Genomic DNA, 21,594 nt, shown 5'->3' with positions numbered 1-21,594 from the left:
ATACCTGAGTAATGTGCTGTTTACACCCTGATACTATTGATGATCATACCCGAGTAATGTGCTGTTTACACCCTGATACTATTGATGATCATACCCGAGTAATGTGCTGTTTACACCCTGATACTATTGATGATCATACCCGAGTAATGTGATGTTTACACCCTGATACTATTGATGATCATACCCGAGTAATGTGCTGTTTACACCCTGATACTATTGATGATCATACCCGAGTAATGTGCTGTTTACACCCTGATACTATTGATGATCATACCTGAGTAATGTGCTGTTTAAACCCTGATACTATTGATGATCATACCCGAGTAGTCATGTTATACCCTGATACTATAGTAGTGTCCTGTACCTTAGTAGTGTCCTGTTTTTACCCCAATACTAACCAAATAATTCACCGATTTTTAAGATAGTTTCTTTGCAAAAGGGACACCCCTGCTTCTGTTCCTCTATGGCCACAGCGCACACAGCACACAGTTTATGTCCACATGGGATGAGGAAAGAGTCTTGGTTTCTGTCGTAACAGATTCTGCAGTCTTTCTTGTGTTGGTCCATTGAAGATGGTGGTGATGGTGTTGGTCCAGAATTGGTAAAACTACATGAAGGTTGTTGACCATCGTTGACAACCATCCTCTTCCTCTTAAAGGACACCTGCAGGGAGAAAACAGTTTTAAAATATCCATTACAAATCTTTTCTTGTTTTACGAATCTTTTGTGGATTTTACTCGGGGGGGGGGGGGTGATCATTTTTTTGTTTTATTCCATGCTGTTTAAATATACTGATTAAGTAATACTTGTACCCTGGTGTTGAACAATCAACTATACCACCCTGGCAATTCAGAACAAGAAAGAAGGGGTATACAGACATACTTAGCATTGATCAGCTCTGATTGTGATAAGGGCATTCACTTTAGGAGCCAAGGTGCAATGAGGTGTACTGAGGGGTTAAATTTAGTCATAAAGATGTGTCTTTATTCAAAACTCACCTCAAAGGTCAGAGTGTTGTTAAAACCCTTATTATGAACAAGGACCCGCTGTTATGAACAAATGTATTGTCGACTGACTGATATATAGTGTGTACTTACTGTAGGTGTATCCAAATCAAAGAAAGATGAATCTTGGTGTTCAAGGTCAAATGGAACCTCTTCCAAGCTTGATGAGCTACTTGAAGAGTTATCCTTCTAAAATCATTGAAATAAAACATTATTTAACTGCTTTTATGCAATCTTTCAATAGTGGCAATTATTACACTGTACGATTGTTTCAACTCTGCAATCTGTTAAATGTTACACGCACTAATCTTGGGGCCGTCCAAATTTTCAAACTTTTAACAGTCTTACAAATAGTACTTATTGGGGGGGGGGGGGTCAGAGCCAATGTACAAGTTTGAAGGTTTGTAAAATGTTGATGCATCAAGTGTGCATCAATTTTGAAACAAATGTTTTGAAAAATTGCTAAAATACTAATATAAAATATAAAATAGTCCTCAGGATTGCCTACACGGCTGGATCATTCAAACAAAAAGAATTGTATGTGCTTGTAAAAGGACTAATTTAAGTCAGAAATATGCCTCAAGATGGTGAGTATTAAATGGTCGTTCTTGGCACTATGGTAACCTTTCACATTTCACTGGGCAACCAATGAGATCATGAGCATGCCCAATACCCCCTTTAGTGACAAGAGAGTACCAGGCCCATGCACAAGTACCTTGATTGCCATGTAAAAGCACTTGCACATATTTTGTCAACAGATACAGTAAATATTTACCACCCTAAAATTCATACCAAAAACCTTTGTTAATAACCAAAAGTGAACAATATACTTATAAAACAGATTTTTATATATTATAGGTTTTCCCAGTCTTTTTTGGCAAATAAGCGGCCTATTAAAATGTAGCGTCATACCATTTTGTGCAGTCATTTAACTTCACTATATGTATTTTATAAGCAAGCGTTCTTTTGCATCATGCGATAAGCAACAAACACCATTCGATTTAACAAACCAGTCGAACAGCATTCAAATTCACAGCAGCATTTTCTGGCGTGCACTTGGTCATTCGAATTAATTTTCAGACCGGCATTTAAGGGAATTGTGCATTTGAATTGACGCTTTGTTGCTCTGATATTATTGTCACCCCTCCTAGAATTTAAAAGGTATAAAAACGGTTGAGTAGTTGTATGAGAATCATTGAAACACAGAAACAGTAATAAAGACGCAAAAATAAAGAAACAAAGAAACATGAATATAGAAACAAAGAAACATAAAAAAATGAAGCAAAGAAAAGAATCAAAGAAACAGAAAAAACAGATAAACCTATGATTTGCAACTGTTTCTTAGTGATTTTTTTGTAATGCTAAGTATGACAAATTGATTTGCGCTTAACGAAAACGAAAGTAACAGTTTTGTACAAATCTGAAGTTGGTCCTACTCTTCTAAATTTAATGTTATGCTGTATAAATTTGCTTGCCTCTACATGCAATTGAATGACGCTTTAAACCGAGTAGGCTAAATTGCTTTAATACAAATGCACGAAAGTGAAATAGGCCGCGTATTTGCCGAAAATTACCGGGAAAAAACCTATACTTAAAACAAACTAAATCATTGCCACACCTGTATTTCTTTAGTTTTGATGTATATTCTTGTCTTTGATCCCTTTTCTCCATAAACAGTGCTTAAGTCAAAGTCCTCTTTCTCTATTTCATGTCCTTGAAAGTTGGCCAGGCTGAATTCCATCTTACTGCGGGGCCCTTTTGAAGATTCCCCTGCAGGGAAGAAAAGTGGCACACAACCCTCAAGCAGCTGGACATAGGTTGCCTTGCGGTCGCACGTTAAATATCGGACTCCTCCTCCTTTCTGGCAGCGCACCTGTGTATAATCTTTCAGCTTATTATTCATATGCAGCCATCCTACTTGAATTTTGACTGATGGGCTTATCTTTTTGGTACTGCTTGCTGAAGCTGTCGGTTCAGCCTGCCAGACATAAGTGATACAAAAAAGGGTATAATTATTTGTCATCCTTCACATTCAAGTGGGACTAGCAGACAAAGGTATATTCTTATTTTTTTATTTTTTTTATTTTTTAATTTTTTTATTTGAGGGGGAGGGGAGTGGTCAGGTGGCTATTTTTAGAATGCTGCTGTTTTAAACTGTTTTAAAGGTATTTGAACGTATGCCAGCAATGTGGGCGTGATTAGAATCAGCAGAACTGTGGCTAATGCAGAGGGTTTGGGTGGGGGTCCGGATCTTTGGTTTAAAGGAAGTCAAAAGGACCTCCATTCATGTATTTAGACCCTTGAAGAAAGGATTGTATACAGGGTTGCAAAGTACATGAACGTATGCTTAAACCCACCTGCTTCCTGAGAGGAAGCTTGTGGGCAAAGTTGTGATGTGTTCTTTGTAAAGGTCATGCAGGGTTACAGCAAAAGTATTGATATACCAATTTAATGTTTTAAACAAGTACTTATTTATCCAAAGCAAGGTCAACAATATCTAGTGTCCACAATTAAAACCCAAGAAATGTTTATGACATTCAGTTGATATCCCCTACCACTTATATTTTATAATGAGTGCAATTGCTAAAAGGGCCTGTAGAAGTATCCAAATACAATTTTTTATACATGGATCGAACCCCTACACACAAATTGCCAACCCGGCCAGCTATCTATAATAGAACTTAATAATTAACTCAAGGTTGCCTATACTGCAGCAATGTATACATTCTTACATTCTTACCTTAAACTTCCCACGGATGCGTTGAAGCATGCTTGCCAATAGTGGTTTTGGCCCTACAAAAAAAAAAAAACCTGAGTTAAATTGTCACAATTTTAGACATCAAATCCCTCTACCTGGTGGGCAAACCATCTGGTTTGACAACCACCTCAATGACAAGCCTGATATTTAGAGGCAATGTATGCAAATGCCTTCATGGTCATTGTCTGTGCCTTTTAAAATGTACATTTGCCTGCATGTACGCACAACCATTGAGTGTGGCGTGTAATTTGACCTATCAGGCCCATGCACGCAATGAAGCCTGCCGACAGCAATTCAAAATTACCAAGCATGGAAGTTTTACAAATTTCCCATAATTATTATGCTTTTAACAAAAAGGGTATTTATTAATTGGAATAAAAGAGTGCAGGGTTGTGGCTGGGCCACAAATCTGCCAATCGGAAATGACCGTTTAAGACCGCATCACTACTCTTTTATTCCTTTATTAAATAACAGAACATCACTTTGGTAAAAACACTGCACCTTGTTTGCACAGTGTCATTTGTGAACAATGTTCGTTTTTTGGCAAATAAACCAAAAACAACTGTTAAGACAAACAGCCTCATTTATTCTGCTTCTTAGACACTAGCCTTTCAGGTTAATTAGTAACAACAAATCAAAAATCAGATTAAAGTAGGAAGAATAGCACGCCCAATAAATAAGTATAAATAATTTGTAACACTGAATTATTTACCTGATTCTCCATCATCGCTATCACTCTGTTGGGGATTGCCTGTTGCTTTTGTTGATAAGTCAAAATTTTTTTTATTATCAACCAGGAGGGCTACAGAAGGCAAACAGAGTGGGTTGGAAATAGAAAATATTACACACTGCTAAATTGGGTGCTGAACATAACATTTTGCATAATAACTTTGAATGCCTCTCTTTAAACAAAGGCTGAATGATTTGTATAAAATACACCAAATCATTTGTTAGAAAACATACATTTTTACTTGGAATGGAAAGTTTCCTAACAAATAATAGCATGAGTTAAGGATTCCAGAACTGTCACAACAGACAATATACAATTTTCAAGGAAACCATTAAAAATTAATGGGGGAAATGTTGTAGATTCTGTTGTAGATATTTACAAGTCTCTAGGATAAGCTCAAGTTCTGCCCCTTGAACATCTCTTTGATTGATTTGGCGCATAATATTTCTTAGTCTTATTTTTATAGTGTGGCAGTAGAATTTGGTTCTTCAACCAAGATGTTTTTTTTAATACACCATTGCAACGAGGGCAAAGTATTTGTTTGGTTACAGGGTTACACAGTGATATTTTTGTTGTTTATGTTTTTCTTCCAAATTGTCAAAAATATTTACATACACAAAGTTTACCATTCATTTGTTTGGGTACTTTTAGTTAAGTATTACTATAAGATAATTTACCAAGCCTAATAAAATAACAGACATAAACACAACAACCAATAACTAATAACAAATTGTTTTTAAAAAAGTCATTCTATAAACTCACAAACCTTTGCTAAGACGTTTCTTGTTGTCTTGCTTCAAATCTATGATAAATATTAAAAACATTTTTTTAAATACATAATCTTGCCTAATTGACTAGACAATTTATTGCTTTTCAAAAAATTTACTTAGTCCAATGAACGCCTATTCCAGCACCAGTTTCTAAGCAAATTTGCATTAAAAGTTTAATAAATAACAAATGCATTTTCATCTTGGTAAAGTGCAGTCTTCATAATATGAATATAACGCACTGTGAGGTTGGTGCGCGTGCTGTCTTAATAATAATAATGTGCGCAGGCAGACATTTTCATTATTATTCTATTCAGTAGGGCCTAATTAATTGTGCAGAACCAAAGCATGCCTTGGGTTTTCTTACAACCACTCCACTTACCAATTTGCAGCCTTGTTTTGCTGTAAATTGTTGGTTCATCTTGAAGATCAATGAACTCTTTCCATTCGTCATCGAAGTATTTAATGATCATTAGATCTGCTTGATTATCTGCCAGAACATCTTTGAAAGTCTATAACAAAACATTGCAGTCAAAACATATTTGAGGAGATTATTATGGTTAATTGTCTCTCAAAGGCAGGGTGTAATTTTGCTTGGTAGTTACACCACATAGTAATAACCATACAAATTTACTTGATGAAGAGCAGTCAGCACTGAAGAGCAGTTGATATTATGAAACATTGTTAGAAAAGACCCCTTTTAAGTAATGGAGTTTTAGAGAAAAAGAAACTTTTTCACGCCAAAATTTGAATCTGAGAAAGGCTTCACGCATGAAGCCTTTCTCAGACATCTGAAAGCACACAATGTAGCAAAGGTGATTTTTTATTCATTTATTTTCATTATTTTCTTGCAAATTTGTTGATCAAGTGAGCTTAAATTTTCACAGGTTTGTTATTTTTTCACCAAGTGAGGATACTGGTCTTTGACAATTACCAAATATATACCCTGCCATAAAAAAAGACTCTTTCTAACTTTCTATAACATATGTAATTTGATAAAGACTGCGATCATTATTCTGGCATAAATTTTTTTGGGCCGTTCACATGTTTGTCATATTTATTAAAGGCACACGTTGCCTTGGATCAGGCGAGTTGGTGTATAAAAAGCGTTTGTAACCTTTTGTTATAAAATTCATGATTCAGTATAAATTGTGACACTTGTGAATTTATAATAAATCATAAAATGTCTTTGACAAATCAATGTGCTGGGTCTACCATAAAAAAAAACACTTAGCTTAGTTTTAAACATATAAAAATTACTTATGCAAAAGAGTAAATGCTTACCTCTATTACTTTGCAAGTGACCTCCTTTAGGCCACATCCCTTAGAAACAAGGGCCTTTCTGGTGTGATCCAGAAAGGTAAACAGTACTGGCACTTTTTCCTCAGATTCAGAACAGTCCGATTCTGAAGACATCTTTATTATCTTGGATATATTTTACCTGGAAGTAAATTTCACACTGATTAATAATATTATGACTGGTTTCAGTGATAAAGATGTACACATCATTGACATATTAGTACTAGTTTCCACCAATCACTGAAACTGAATCAGTCTATATGCGGTAATAACAAACTATAAAATGCAGCTGTGATCAGAACCACAAAAAGGTTCTCAGTAATTGGGAAATTGTTTTACAAGCAAAATTATAAAACTGAGAATTAAAATTTCCACACCTATTTCTGGGTCGTCACTGATAAAAAAAAATCCTGGATCAACTGTTCTCGAACTAATTTTAACTAATTGCTTAGAAGTTGTTAAAATTAGGTCTATCCACTTAAGAAAATTAGACATTGTTAACACTGCATTATAAATTATTAGGGTTGGTGTGTGTGGGTCATGTGGGTACTACTTAACTATTTCACTAAATTGACTTTTTGAATGTTCTGCCCCCCCTCCCCAATAGATCGTGGCCAATTACAAAGAGTAAAGTAAACATTGATTTGATTTAACAAAACAACTGGGCAGAGATTTGCGCGAACGACGAGTTGAAGCTAAACAAATTATGTGGTCACCACCAGCAGTCTGCTAGTTACACGCAATGGCCACCACACACAGTTTACATGTACTTTTCATAATTATGTTACTGCAGTCGCATGGCAGTGCCATCAAATCACTCCTTAATTTTCCATGGTGATTTTCAGGTTTTCATGTTTGCCTTTTATACACCCAAAAGACAGTCTCACTACATTATTTGCTAATTTTTCATTGAATGTTCATGTACTCAGCTAAACATAAACTTTATTATGACAGCATTGACATAACGTCAATACATCTTTCATTTCATTTGAATATATTGTAATAAAAATGCAATGTTCCATGCACTCACCTCAGCATACGACACCGTTCGAATCATTAACTGTACAAATTTAGTTCAAGCTTGTGTCAGGAACCACCATGGGTAGAATTCTACCTCAATGGTTATATACTAAGTATGTATTGAACAAACAGGAAACCTATAACAAGCTCAGGTTTGTCTAGTACTGATCTTTACTTAACTTACCGAGTTTGCAGTATCTAGTCTACCGAGTATCTAGTCTCGACTCCCCCGAGGACTTTTGCAGTGTCTTCTTCGCGCTTGTTGATCAGGTACTAGTGCAAGTACTAATGTACACACAACGGGTTGCGTCTTGCGTGTGGCGAAAACCACATGTTCCAAACGTGTCTGAACTTGCCAAAAGGTATAACTTCAGATTATTTGTGTAAGTTGTCTTGGTGAGATAAATTATGTCAGTAAGTCGACATAGTACTCTCAGTAAGTCGACTTGGTGAGATAATAAATTATGTCAGTAAGTCGACTTAGTACTCCCAGTAAGTCGACTTGGGGAGATAAATTATGTCAGTAAGTCGACTTAATATTTTATCTAAGTCGACTTGGTGAGATACATTATGTCAGTAAGTCGACTTATTACTCTCAGTAAGTCGACTTGGTGAGATAAATTATTTCAGTAAGTCGACTTATTACTCTCAGTTAGTCGACTTGGTGAGATAAATTATGTCAGTAAGTCGACTTAGTACTCTCATTAAGCCGATTTGGTGAGATAAATTATGTCAGTAAGTCGATTTAGTACTCTCAGTAAGCCGACTTGGTGAGATAAATTATGTCAGTAAGTCGACTTATTATTTTGAATAAGTCGACTTAGCAAGATAAAAGATGTCGGTAAGTCGACTTAGTACTCTCAATAAGTCGACTTGGTGAGATAAATTATGTCAGTAAGTAGACTTATTACCCTCAGTAAGTCGACTTGGTGAGATAAATTATGTCAGTAAGTCGACTTAGTACTCTCAGTAAGCCGACTTGGGGAGATAAATTATGTCAGTAAGTCGACTTAATATTTTATCTAAGTCGACTTGGTGAGATAAATTATGTTAGTTAGTCGACTTAGTACTTTCAGTAAGCCGACTTGGTGAGATAAATTATGTCAGTAAGTCGACTTAGTACTTTCAGTAAGTCGACTTGGTGAGATAAATTATGTCAGTAAGTCGACTTAGTACTCTCAGTAAGTCGACTTGGTGAGTTAAATTATGTCAGTAAGTCGACTTATTATTTTGAATAAGTCGACTCAGCAAGATAAAATATGTCGGTAAGTTAACTTATACCACGAAATAAGTCGTCTTGATGAGATAAATTATGTCGGTAACTCAATATGTAGGATGGCACTCCTGGAGCTCCGTAGATTGTCTCCACAAAGTCTGTGTCCACCCTGAACTTGTATAATGTATTATTCATACATACATACAAGGCTTGTATAACTAACGTGCCATTTCATCTAGACCACAGCGCAAATTTGTTTACCTGACATGGGTGGTTCCCAGGGTTCTGCCCCTGTGGGGCATTCTGGGCCAAAGTTTTGGGATGTTTGGCCAACGCATGCTGAATTGAAACAAGGTCTTCGGAATACTTTCTTCTTTGTGTTTTTCATGGTTTTCAAAGCCCTACTGTGCAATTTGGAGCATTCTATACGGTTTTCTTTTCATGCTTTTGTGTGAAACTACCGTATTTAAAATAATAATAATAATAATAATTTGGCGTATCGGCCCTTTTTTTTGGCGTATCGGCAGAATTTATTTGCGTATCGGCCCGATACGCTAGCTTGTGCATGGGAGAACCCTAGATTCCTTTTACATAATATTCATGAAAGAAGTTTTCAATACATATAACTCATACTTTTGTATGGTCAAACCCGTCCCAGAACATGGAATAGCTTATGAATAGATTACGTCAATATGACGTCACACAAGGAATCCAGTCATGTCAGCAAGTGACCTAGCGCATTGAGAGTTCTCCCAGAACTGAAATGCGCTCTATAAGAACGTCTTACTATTATTACTTTTGTGTGCCTTCCTATTACTTTTTAAGACTACCATTTTTTTGAAAAACAAAAATTATGCAAAAAAAAAACAGGAAGGCCCAAAATGGTTTTTTTTTTTCAAACTTAATTTTGTTCTTATGATAATAATGTGCTACATAATAGCATCAATATTCGACCCAGTAATTCACAAAACTTGATAAAATCTGCTAAATAGCTCTATGAAACGGGACCCTGGCCATTGTAGGCTACATGCAAGACGCAGAATGATCCTATGACAACACACTAGCAAGGTATTATTGTGAATTAATCTAACAAATCAACAAGTGAGCAAAATAAATTATAACCCTCTTCGATTGTATTCGGCAGTGTATATTGATTTAAATCCCCTACTAGTTCAGTAAGAAGTGCAGAGAAGTCTGGAGAACATCCATGTTCGGGCAATGGCTTACAGTATTCTATTTTCACCTGTTCCAACTCAGCAGCAGTATAGTGAAGTCGCATTCTATAGTCTCTTGTGCCATATATCTGTGGCTGGAAATATAAGACATCTGGTTTACCAGCTGGGCACTCAACATTTCGCTGAGTTCGAATTAAGTGCTGATTCCATAGTTCAACCACTCTAGAAAAGTCACGCTGTATCAGTTGAGTGAACGCCAATCGGATGCATTCTATATGAACGTTGTTGGATGTATCTAAAATTCCAATATCTCGTAGATCTTTGAAGAAATTTACCCAAAAACCACTGCTCATGCGCTTTAAGATACACCACCATGCCTCAATACGTTGATTAGCTGTAGAGCGTCCATACATAAAACTACGTTCCCCGCAGAATGAGTCTTCGTGATACATCCTAAGTGCAACTTGAATATCGCGCAGAATAACATTTTCCGTTCCTCTGTCTGCTCTTACAATTTTTGGAACTCCCTGTAATGTCTGAACTAGTTCCATATAAAAATGGGCAATGTACCTTGGATCTTTATTTGAAAGCCCGACTTTGATCCAGAGGACTCGACGTGAATAACCGTCAATTGCTGCATGAACTGAAATACCGAATGGCTTGAGTTTGTCAAATCCGTCTACATGAATCAAATAATTGGGCCCTTTAGTTGCGTATCTTCTGCGTCTGAAGCGACGAATTGATCGAAGTCTCACACCTACAGGGTCAAGTTCACGAAGTAATCTCCTGACCGTGTGCTGAGATACTCGAAGGTGATAGCGAGTGGTCAACAATCGCCACAAGAAGCGATATCCAAGATCACTTGATGTTTCATTTAAAACAGTCATCATGATTTCCACCACATCTTGAAGAGGGGAATCATTTCTCCGATGAAGACCAAGTTGTCTCAGTAGTCTTCTTAGATGGCGAAGGCTAATGCTAATACCGTGACAGAAATACAAAAATCCTATGATTTCATAGGCCGTATAACCATCCATGAAGTAGTGTGCGATAATCTCCTCTCTTGTTGCACCCACCTGCCCCCCAACCTCAGCTGCTGTATAAGGTTGTCCTGCAAGTGGCGCAGCCACATAGGGCACTTTCATCAGTAGTGCAATCTGAAAAAAAAAATGTAAAATTTTATAGTATTACATCTGAATGGAATTTTGGAAGAAAACAACAACATAATCAATGTTACGTTCCAGGTATTAGATGAAAGCTAATAAACTTTTCCTGCATCGACCAAAACACGGGCAATGTATCTTTAAACAAATAAATGCAAAAATGATGCGTGCAAAAAAGCCTGGCGGTATATGTAAACAATTAGCATACACATATACACCTACTGTAGGGCCACACCAGTTTGTTCATCTGAAATGTGTGTGTTTTTTGTGTTTTTTTCCTCAGGGGTTCACAAAAAACTACTTTCACATGTGGTTTTGGGTTTTACTGGTCTTTGAAGCCAAGCAAACTCGCATTTGGTACTTGCCAAAGACCTGTATCCAAACTTGATGTGACCCAACATAATACATTAAATAACAAACCTGTGAAAATTTAAGCTCGATCGGTCTTCGGAGCCATGAGAAAACAGTGAAAAACACCCTCATGTGTTTTAACTTCTTTTCAAACATCGAAATTTATCCTGCAGGATAAATACCATTAATTTTTTCTTTTCCTAAAAACTATGACATTTCAAGCAAAACTATTCCAAGGGAAGTTTTCCACCATGACCATCTTTATACCATGTAAGTTATGTGTAAATCTGTGAACATTTATATTTTCATTCTTACCAATGCTGTACACACCCTTTAAAGGGTGTTTGTAACATTGGTAAAAAGTAAAAAATATAACTTGTTCACAGATTCACACATAACTTACATGGTATAAAGATGGTCATGATGGGATACTGCTTTTGAAATATTTTGCATTAAATGCTATAGTTTTTGAGAAAAGAATAAAACAATATTAGTTTTGATCTCATGAGTCGAAAACTTGATGTTTGAAAACAGTGAAAACACTTAAACTTTCACAGGTTTGTTAATTCATGTATATGTTGGGATACACCATGTACACCAAGTGAGGAAACTGTTCTTTGACATTTACCAAAAGTATTAACTCCCTTTAAGGAGGCATGCTGAAAGGAAGTATTACCGATTACAGATACAATCCGCAATTGTTTTAGTCAGGAGGCATTTGACACTACATTGCAATAAAGTAGATCTTATTAACGTATGCATAACGACGAGTATACAGACGTAATTAAGTTTTACCTTCTGGTAATAAAAACAGTTTTCCTCAACAATGCCAAACGTTGCAATTTACATGAACAACAATACATTTTGGAGAAATGATGTAGGCTACAGTAGGCTTGTGTGTTTTTCGCAATACACCATAATTTATTGGCAAGTTTTAACATGCAGTTACAATATTTTGTTGTATGGGACTGATTGACACACATCACTTGTCATAATAATTATGACGGAGGAAACTTCACAATAAAACGGAGACATTTCCGGAGACCATGGAGGTTGAGCTTTGTGCGTCTCACTTTCAAAAGGTGTGCTGAATGACAAACCGTACGGTCTTTTTGACATAGGAACACACTACACAGTCCTGCAATTTGATAACCCATGTTATTACTAATTAATATGCATTTAAGAACACACAACTTACCGTCAGAAGGCACACTGGCAGTGATGTTCGCATGTACATCTTGGTAGAATTAACTGGTGTGAGCGAGGTGTGTGTCTTCATACGTTAAGCATGCTACTATTGTCATACGACGTGTTCAAACATGTCTAAATCAATTGATTTCTGTCGACTTCTCGGTTTCTGTAAGTCAACTTGGCGCGATAATTTTTTCAGTAAGTCGACTTAGTACTCCCAGTAAGTCGACTTGGCGAGCTAAATTATTTCAGTAAGTCGACTTAGTACTCTCAGTAAGCCGACTTCGGGAGATAAATTATGTCAGTAAGTCGACTTAGTACTCTCAGTAAGCCGACTTGGTGAGATAAATTATGTCAGTAAGTCGACTTAATATTTTATCTAAGTCGACTTGGTGAGATAAATTATGTTAGTTAGTCAACTTAGTACTCTCAGTAAGTCGACTTAGTACTCTCAGTAAGCCGACTTGGTGAGATAAATTATGTCAGTAAGTCGACTTAATATTTTATCTAAGTCGACTTGGTGAGATAAATTATGTTAGTTAGTCGACTTAGTACTCTCAGTAAGCCGACTTGGTGAGATAAATTATGTCAGTAAGTCGACTTAGTACTCTCAGTAAGTCGACTTGGCGAGCTAAATTATCTCAGTAAATCGACTTAATACTCTCAGTAAGTCGACTTGGTGAGATAAATTATGTCAGTAAGTCGACTTAATATTTTATCTAAGTCGACTTGGTGATATAAATTATGTTAGTTAGTCGACTTAGTACTCTCAGTAAGCCGACTTGGTGAGATAAATTATGTCAGTAAGTCTACTTAATATTTTATCTAAGTCGACTTGGTGAGATAAATTATGTCAGTAAGTCGACTTAGTACTATATGTAAGTCAACTTGGTGAGATAAATTATGTCAGTAAGTCGACTTAGTACTCTCAGTAAGCCGACTTGGGGAGATAAATTATGTCAGTAAGTCGACTTAGTACTCTCAGTAAGTCGACTTGGTGAGTTAAATTATGTCAGTAAGTCGACTTATTATTTTGAATAAGTCGACTTAGCAAGATAAAATATGTCGGTAAGTTAACTTATACCACGAAATAAGTCGTCTTGATGAGATAAATTATGTCGGTAACTCATTATGTAGGATGGCACTCCTGGAGCTCCGTACACAGGGGTCCAATGTGGTAACAAACAAAAAAATCAGTAGCGACGAACTTAATAGCCAAACGCCATTTACTATTGTAAACTATAATCAACTACAAATCCATGCATGGGGAGTTTTATAAGTTCGGTTGGTCCATGTCCAAGGCAAGCAGTATGCCTTATATTATGTATAGTCAGTATAGATATAAAGCGTCTCCGCAGTAAACCTAGCCTTGGTCAAGGCTGTTGACGTACTGTTCCCCGGCCCGGTTCGCTGCACACGCATGCAGTGCATACACAAATGGACATTACCAGTGTACATACGCTGTACATGTAGACGTATTTTGTATGGGGGTGCGCTGGCGGAATTCAGTGATGGGGATTGGGATTTTGCAGATCGCGGCTGGCTGTAGCGCCTTGATCAAGGCTAGCAGTAACCCACCGCATAAACACAGTGCGCTGGGGGTTGACCTTTTTTTTAGGGGGGTGAATTTTCACTAAACTCGGTTCCATGGGTCTGTCATGTCTGTCTACTTTGTGCATTAGGCCTATATGCTTCGTTGAATATTGTGATTGAAATGAAAAGTAATGGCACTGCTCCATTCAGTGACACTCCATTAAAGACGCTGTATCGTCATACGCAAGAACGAAAAATGCTTGCCAAGCATATTTACCTTTGACACAGTGCGACGATAGCTGTTACATTTACCATCCCCGGAGGGCGTAGTCTAAATATAGATACGTGCTATTGCAATGGCATGGGATTATACGCACGATACGTGCTATTGCAGGGGCATGAGTTTATACACACGATACGCGCTATTGCAATGGCATGGGTGTATACACACGATACGCGCTATTGCAATGGCATGGATTTATTACACACGTCGATCGTGTTATCTGTGTCTAGAGCTTTTCGTCGTGTTTTCATGTTTGAGTGTGCGCAACCACCGCACCTTATCCGTAGGGAAAGGACCTGCGGGTGTATTATGCGTTTTTGACGGCGCATCAAAATGGCCATGAAGAAGAGGTGAGGAACAGGAAAGTTACCTGGGCAGTATCGGAATCTGCCAACAAAAGAAGGAAATCTGTGCAAAACAGAGATTATCAGAAGGAAGTACACAGCAGGCTAGGTCAATCCAGCTGATGCGAATGATGAGTTCCAATCAATGCGAGAGCAGTGTAAATTCATTAACTCAAAACTGTCCCAGTTTGTCAAACATCTGATGACAGTCCTGTCCGCGATCTTGTTTACTTACTACACTGTTCATGTTCTAGATCTACCAGTAGACTTCTACTTGTGGTCAAGACCAGAGTTTACGACTAGAATATTCACCAGAAGGTAGGCTATTAAAGTTTTACTCGCATTTTACTCGCTCTCTCCACCTATGTATTAATTTTTGCTTCAGTTCATTGCTTTCGTTAGGTTAGGGGTCCATACTCTCGACAAGCTATGCTTTTTATCGGCCCCCCTCCACAAGTGATGATATTACGAAAATAATGTTTAAATATTCCTTCTTTTTTGTTTTAAAGTGGATTAAAGAATTAATTATAATGAAACGGGCTTCTTATTGATCCTGGGTTTTTTTAAGAAAGAGCTTGGTTTCGGGGTTTTTTATTATAATTTTTTTGTACTAAAGAATATGCCTGCAAAATAGCTGGAAAGGTCTCATTGATTAATTTTGTTTTCATTATAAAAAAATAAAATCTAAATAAACGGTTAATAAGGCCTATGTTTTCACACAGCATGGTCGTCACAGGCATGCAACTGTAACTTAAACAAAAAGGAGGAAATTACAAAATGTCACAAAATTTTGTACGATATTTTTCAATTGAAAGTACTGAGAATAAAAAAAAATTTATATCAGCTGATGTAGTTGCATGCCTGACATCAGTGTGAAAACCCTTTTCTCCCTGGCATAGTCTAGGGACCCTCTAGAAAAAAATAAACAATACAACTGAAAATGGAGGGGAAAAACTTGGAAGAATAAATAAATGCCTTGTCGTGTAAACAAACGGTTTCATAATTTATACTCATGGTCATACCATAAATGTGTTGTGTTTAATTTCACTTTTCATTGATCAACGCCAATATTAAAGAAAACCACAGCAAAGAGACTGTTTGGACCCATGGAGAAAGGAATGTCACTAGACCATGCAGACATTAACTCAGAACGGTTAGTAATAAAGTTGTCAAAGGTACAATCTTTCTGAAGGTTCTATGAAGAAGGGATGGCATTCAAGGACCTTGCAACTTGTCTTGTTTTATATATACTAAGGCTACTTGTGAACTGATCAACCACAACGACCGTGAATGCACAAAATAGATAATGGCCTGACGTTTCAACCCAGTCTAATTTCGAAGGCTAAATGCATACACTGTTAATTTTGTTTCTGAACAGACACAATAATCATAATTTGATGTTTGTTCACAAACGTCACTCATACAGGTTAAACAAGTCTAGTATCAAAACAAAAATGGGCATGACAGGTTGTTTTTGAAAGAACATTTATTGTAACAATTAGGATGCCTTTTATTCCAAATTACGACTAAACAGAAAAACAGTTAAAACTTTTAACTTGCCAATAAATAGACAGAAAATGCCTTGCCTTTATGCACTGCAAAAACTGGGGTGTAAAAAATTAACACCAATGTATTTTCACTTTATTGAGACCCTAAAAATAACCCAAATTAAAGGAACACGTTGCCTTGGATCAGTCGAGTTGTTCTTTGAAAAGCGTAACCGTTTGTAATAAAAAGCATATGGTTAGAAAAATGATTCAAAAGTAGAATACAATGATCCACACAAATTTGCCTCGAAATTGCAAGGTTTTCCTTTTACTTTGCGAATTAACACGGTCGGCCATTTATGGGAGAAATTTGACGCCCACAGATGGCCGACTGTGTTAGTCGATGAGGTAAAAGGATAACCACCCAATTTCGCGTAATACTAGTGTGGATCATTATATTCTACTTTTAAAATATCTTTCTAATCATAATGTATTTTATAACAAACGGTTACAAACACTTTTCAAAGACCAACTCGACCGATCCAAGGGAACAAAAAATGAGTGTTATTTTCATGTTGCTAAACACCCAATGATGTAAACAATAAGTTGTTGTTTGTACATGTATCTTTGTTTGACATTGATCTTGTGTCAATTTTAACACCCAAGTATGTGCGCGTGTATCCTTGAATGTTTCGTAAAAGTAAGCTGTTTCCAAAATCAGTTGTTTTTGTTATATCAACAAACTACACCTCTAGTAACTAAATAAACCTTCCAAAGGATATTCTTAGGAACATACATATTCATTTCAATACATCCTCTTGTAATAAAATTCTTCAATTTTCAAGAGCTCCAGAACACTTTAACTTGTCAAACCAAGGTGTATTTTTCTGATCTCATATTATTATTATTTCCCTTTCCCAGGTTTCCACAGGTAAAAGAAATGGTCAGCACATCCCAAGCCCAAACCGCAGCCCTATAGCTACATCACAGATTCGATGGAGAGGATTGCAGCTAAAAGATCATAAGTGGGCGGGGCGGGTACATGGTTATTTATCATAGCATGTCACTTTTTACTTTATCTGATGATAATCCACAACGCATTTCTTTCACCATTGCAAAAGTGCCAGCCCAATCCATAGAAAAACTAGTCTAGGAGAGACTTGATGGGATGAACAAGAAGTAAAGAAATTGGAAATCTCATTCTTTTCACTTTGAAAAACAAAACCACTTGGCGTTACATGGTTTAAAACTATTGCAGGTTAAATATTTTGTAACGTCTGTTTTATAGACACTTTTTGGTAGTTGTCAAAGACCAGTTTTCTCACGTTGAGTATCTCAACATTCATATGTACAAAATGACAAACCTGTGAAAATTTGAACTCAATTGGTCATCAAAGTTGCGGTAAAATAATGGAAGAAAAAAACCCTTGTCACACCAAGTTGTGTGCTTTCATGTCTTGATTTTGAGACCTCAAATTCTAAATCTGAGGTCTCGAAGTCACATTTGTGGAAAATTACTTCTTTCTTGGAAACTAAGTTACTTCCGAGGGAGCCGTTTCTCACAATGTTTTACACTATCAACAGCTCTCCATTGCTTGTTACCAAGTTTTTATGCTAACAATTATTTTGAGTAGTTTACCAATAGTGATCATCTTGAAGATTGTTCATATCAGCCAAAATCACAACTATCAGCCAAAATTAACTCCCACTTTAATTTCCTAAATACATATGTACCAAGTGGAAGGTCTCATTTCTGACTTGATCATTAAATTTAACAAGTTGAGGTAAAATGACGTGTTCTTGGATCATTTTCTTGTCTTTTGAGTATGTCCTTGTTATGAATGATACACCTTTGAATTAATGTAATTTCTTTATCCATAGTTTGTTTTTATTAATCTTATTCCTCATTTTGGCTTGACCCATATACATTGATGTGTCAATAGCATACTCAGTACTTCCACCAAATTCTGTGAAAAAAAGCAAGCATGTTACTCGGGTGGGATTCAAACCAATGACCTTTGCAATTCTAGAGCCAATTAGACTAGTTTCTATGACACTGCTCTAGAATTGCAAATAATAATATAATAACATGCATTTATATAGCGCTTAATACAAAGTTTCTAAGCGTTGCAAGGGTCATGGCTTCGAATACCACCCAAGTAATTTGTCTGTGATGGTTTTTTTTCAAAGAAGTTCCAAAATACAGTGGCTCACACGCATCGGTTTATATGGGTAAAACCACAATAAATATTCATAATCCCTGATGCAAATAAAACATATTCTAAATCTCATATTGTTGTTATACTTAATATTTTTGTGTGTAAAAAAAATTCACTATGTAGAAACCAGCTACATACAGCTGCTTATAACAACCCTCCTATGTCTCGATTGCAAAAATTAATGAGCTGAGCTTATAAATTAGTGTGGAGACACTCATACTAAAATATGCAACAAATAACAAGGGGAACAGATTGTGCGAGTTTTAAAAGTAGTTTGGGTTTGAACAATGGAAAAGTAATTGGAGTGAGACTTGAACCAGCAATCTTAAGATTAGCGTACATGCACTCTAACAAAATGAGCTAGCCAGCACTATGTTGGCTGTGTCCCTATTAATCAATTTCTGATGACAAATAGGGACACCGCCACCATGGGCTGGATAGCTCAGTTGGTAGAACACTTGTACGTTAATTTCAGAGGTCATTGGTTCATGTCTCGCTGCGGTTAATTTCTCTTTTTTCAAACTCAAGCAATTAAAATATTTTAGAACATGCTGAAAAATTGCAATATTATTTGTAATAAGAGCCTTCGAGGTCTGAACCCAATATAAACACCATTTGGTGCTAGAAACCTATCCCTTATTGATAAAACAAAACACATGGGATGAAGTCGCCCATGCTGCTAAAAAAAACATGCTGCCACTGTTGACTTGATCGAGGTTTACACAAAACGGTGAAAATGTTTGCTTTATTTGTAGATTCTGGGTCTGGGCATTATAATGTTCGTAGTTTTGTCGTCTACAGGGGTATTTGACGAACATAAAGCGGACCAGAAGAACCTGACAATGGATTTTTAGAACAGACCGCGTGGTTCAATTCCCCACTTTGTAGCAATAACGTGTTTTCATGCCTTCTTGTCAATCATCAGTTGCACAGCAAGCACACGTTGGGCCAATGTTGGCACATTATTATATGGTTTTGTTGGTACGGTCGGTGTCGGTTGAATTACATTGGGCCGACGATATGCCCCACGTGAGAACAACATTGCTTTATATTGGCTTGGTTTTAATCATTGGCCCAACATTGCCACGATTTGTATCTTCCTTCATTGGACCAACGTTGGCCAAACACCATAATTTGCTCTAAGTTGGCAAAATCAGAGAAGTCACTGTGGGCCCTCTGTTGGCGCAGTTTTTTTTTATGATGGTCTTATCTACGTTGGCCCTCGCCCTCACTTTTCGAGGCTCGTGAGCAACGCCAGAGACCTGCCTCTAAACCGGCGTGTAGTTTCACCTTTGACCTCATTCATTTCACATAGAGATACGCAGTCAAATTACATTACAGTTTCTTCCTACTGCACGTATCATTGTACACGATGGAACCACTGGATCTGACAGCAGGGACCTGTCTTTATCCTTGGGGTGCGTTCGATTAGCTTCCCTGGGTCGACACCGCGGTGCTCACTAGGTGAGCCCCTGACAAGAGCTAATCGAACGATCACCCCTCTCGTGGTGACGTCATGCACCTGGGGCCAGCCCCCAAGTGACCCACGCCACAAGCAGGGCACTTGGGGCTGACCCGGTGTGGCGGTTTCAACTTTCCGCCGTGTTCAGTTTTCCGAATGACCAAATACGGTAACAATTACGTCATGCGATGCCTGCGCACAACAAGCGAAAGTAGTCCATGTTTAGTGCCGTATTGAGTCATCCGTGTTACTCTCCGGAAACTAAAACCGTTCGAACAACGTGCTGAAATGTCCGGCTACGTCACCCGGGAAACTGAACACGGCGGAAGACTGAAACCGCCACACCGGGTGAGCCCCTTGAATGACGTCAAAGCTATTCGAACGCACCGACCGGGGGCAGACCGGGGTCGACCCAGGGAAACAAATCGAACGCACCCTTGCGTTGGCCCCATATTGCTAAAGTTATGTTTGGCCCAACATCGGCACGATTTGTATATCTTCCTTCGTTAAAAGCACGTGCGTTGGACCAAAGTTGGCCACACACAATTGGCTCTAAGTTGGCATAATACAAAAGTTGATTAAATGTTGGACAAAAATGGCCTTTGATCAGAGAAGTCACCGTGGACCCTCTTGGCGCAGTTATTTTTTAACTGAACGCATGTCCCTTTAAAAGCTCCGTAGTACGTACGGAGCTTTTAAATGCAGTAGAACCTTTTTGGGCAACAGCATTTTCATCTGTCAAAGAGTGAGAATGAGATTGTAAAGCCCGTGGTGCAATCTTAGGCCATTTAGAGGCCTAATGCAATGGCAAAAGAAACAGAACAATAAGTCTTACAATTTGAGCAGTACAATTTTTGCCCTTTGGATTTTGAAAATACTTGAACTTTCATTAACACAAAACGAAAAAAGGGTATGTGTAGTTTGATTGTTTGCAATGTTTGTATGCAAGGTTTGCGGAAAAAGAAAACAATCTCAGAAACGTCTCGATTGAATATAATTATGGTGTTAAAGAGAACATTAAAGGAACAATTGCTTTGGATCGGTCGAGTTGGTCTTTGAAAAGCGTTTGTTATAAAATGCATAAAAAAATTATGGTTAGAAAGATGTTTTAAAAAGTAGAATACAATGACCCACACACATTTGCCTCGAAATTGCGTGGTTTTCCTTTTTCTTTGCGAACTAACACGGTCGGCCATTTATGGGAGTCAAAAATTTGACTTCCATAAATGGCCGACCGTGTTTGTTGACGAGGTAACAGGAAAACCACGCAATTTCGAGTGATACTTGTGTGGGTGGATCATTATATTCTGCTTTTAAAATATCTTTCAAATCATGCATTTTATAACAAACGGTTACAAACGCTTTTCAAAGACCAACTCGACCTATCCAAGGCGACGTGTTCCTTTAATAACAGCCTTGGGTGCGGAGTTACCTGTGGGTATGACCAATATCGCTCGAACTAGCGATGGAGACCGCAGAACGGCAATGGTAGAGAGAGACAGCGCAGCACTTTAAAGTAAACATACAGTAATTACAAGAGAACTAAAAAGTATGAGATGCCGCGCATGGTCCTTATTAAAGTTAAAGACACT

The 21,594-nt window shown here is 37.4% G+C and overlaps 1 protein-coding gene and 1 long non-coding RNA gene across 2 annotated transcripts; one reads left to right on the top strand and one right to left on the bottom strand.

Moving 5' to 3' along the window:
• Positions 1-332: 332 nt before the first annotated feature.
• On the bottom strand, positions 333-7,872 carry LOC139943059 (uncharacterized). Its single transcript, XM_071939869.1, has 9 exons — positions 7,763-7,872; positions 6,544-6,700; positions 5,642-5,771; positions 5,259-5,294; positions 4,475-4,564; positions 3,745-3,797; positions 2,623-2,982; positions 1,098-1,193; positions 333-663 (listed from the first exon to the last, which is right to left on the bottom strand). The coding sequence occupies exons 2-9, from the start codon at positions 6,673-6,675 to the stop codon at positions 394-396; spliced, it is 1,167 nt and encodes a 388-aa protein (XP_071795970.1). The 5' UTR covers positions 6,676-6,700; positions 7,763-7,872; the 3' UTR covers positions 333-393.
• A 6,853-nt stretch (positions 7,873-14,725) lies between these two features.
• On the top strand, positions 14,726-18,111 carry LOC139943214 (uncharacterized). Its single transcript, XR_011786772.1, has 3 exons — positions 14,726-15,152; positions 15,911-15,987; positions 17,243-18,111. It is a non-coding gene; the product is annotated as an uncharacterized lncRNA (long non-coding RNA).
• Positions 18,112-21,594: the final 3,483 nt, after the last annotated feature.

Source organism: Asterias amurensis, chromosome 10 (genome assembly GCF_032118995.1).
Source record: "Asterias amurensis chromosome 10, ASM3211899v1".
Classification (NCBI taxonomy): domain Eukaryota; kingdom Metazoa; phylum Echinodermata; class Asteroidea; order Forcipulatida; family Asteriidae; genus Asterias; species Asterias amurensis.
This window is presented reverse-complemented; position numbering and strand designations above follow the sequence as displayed.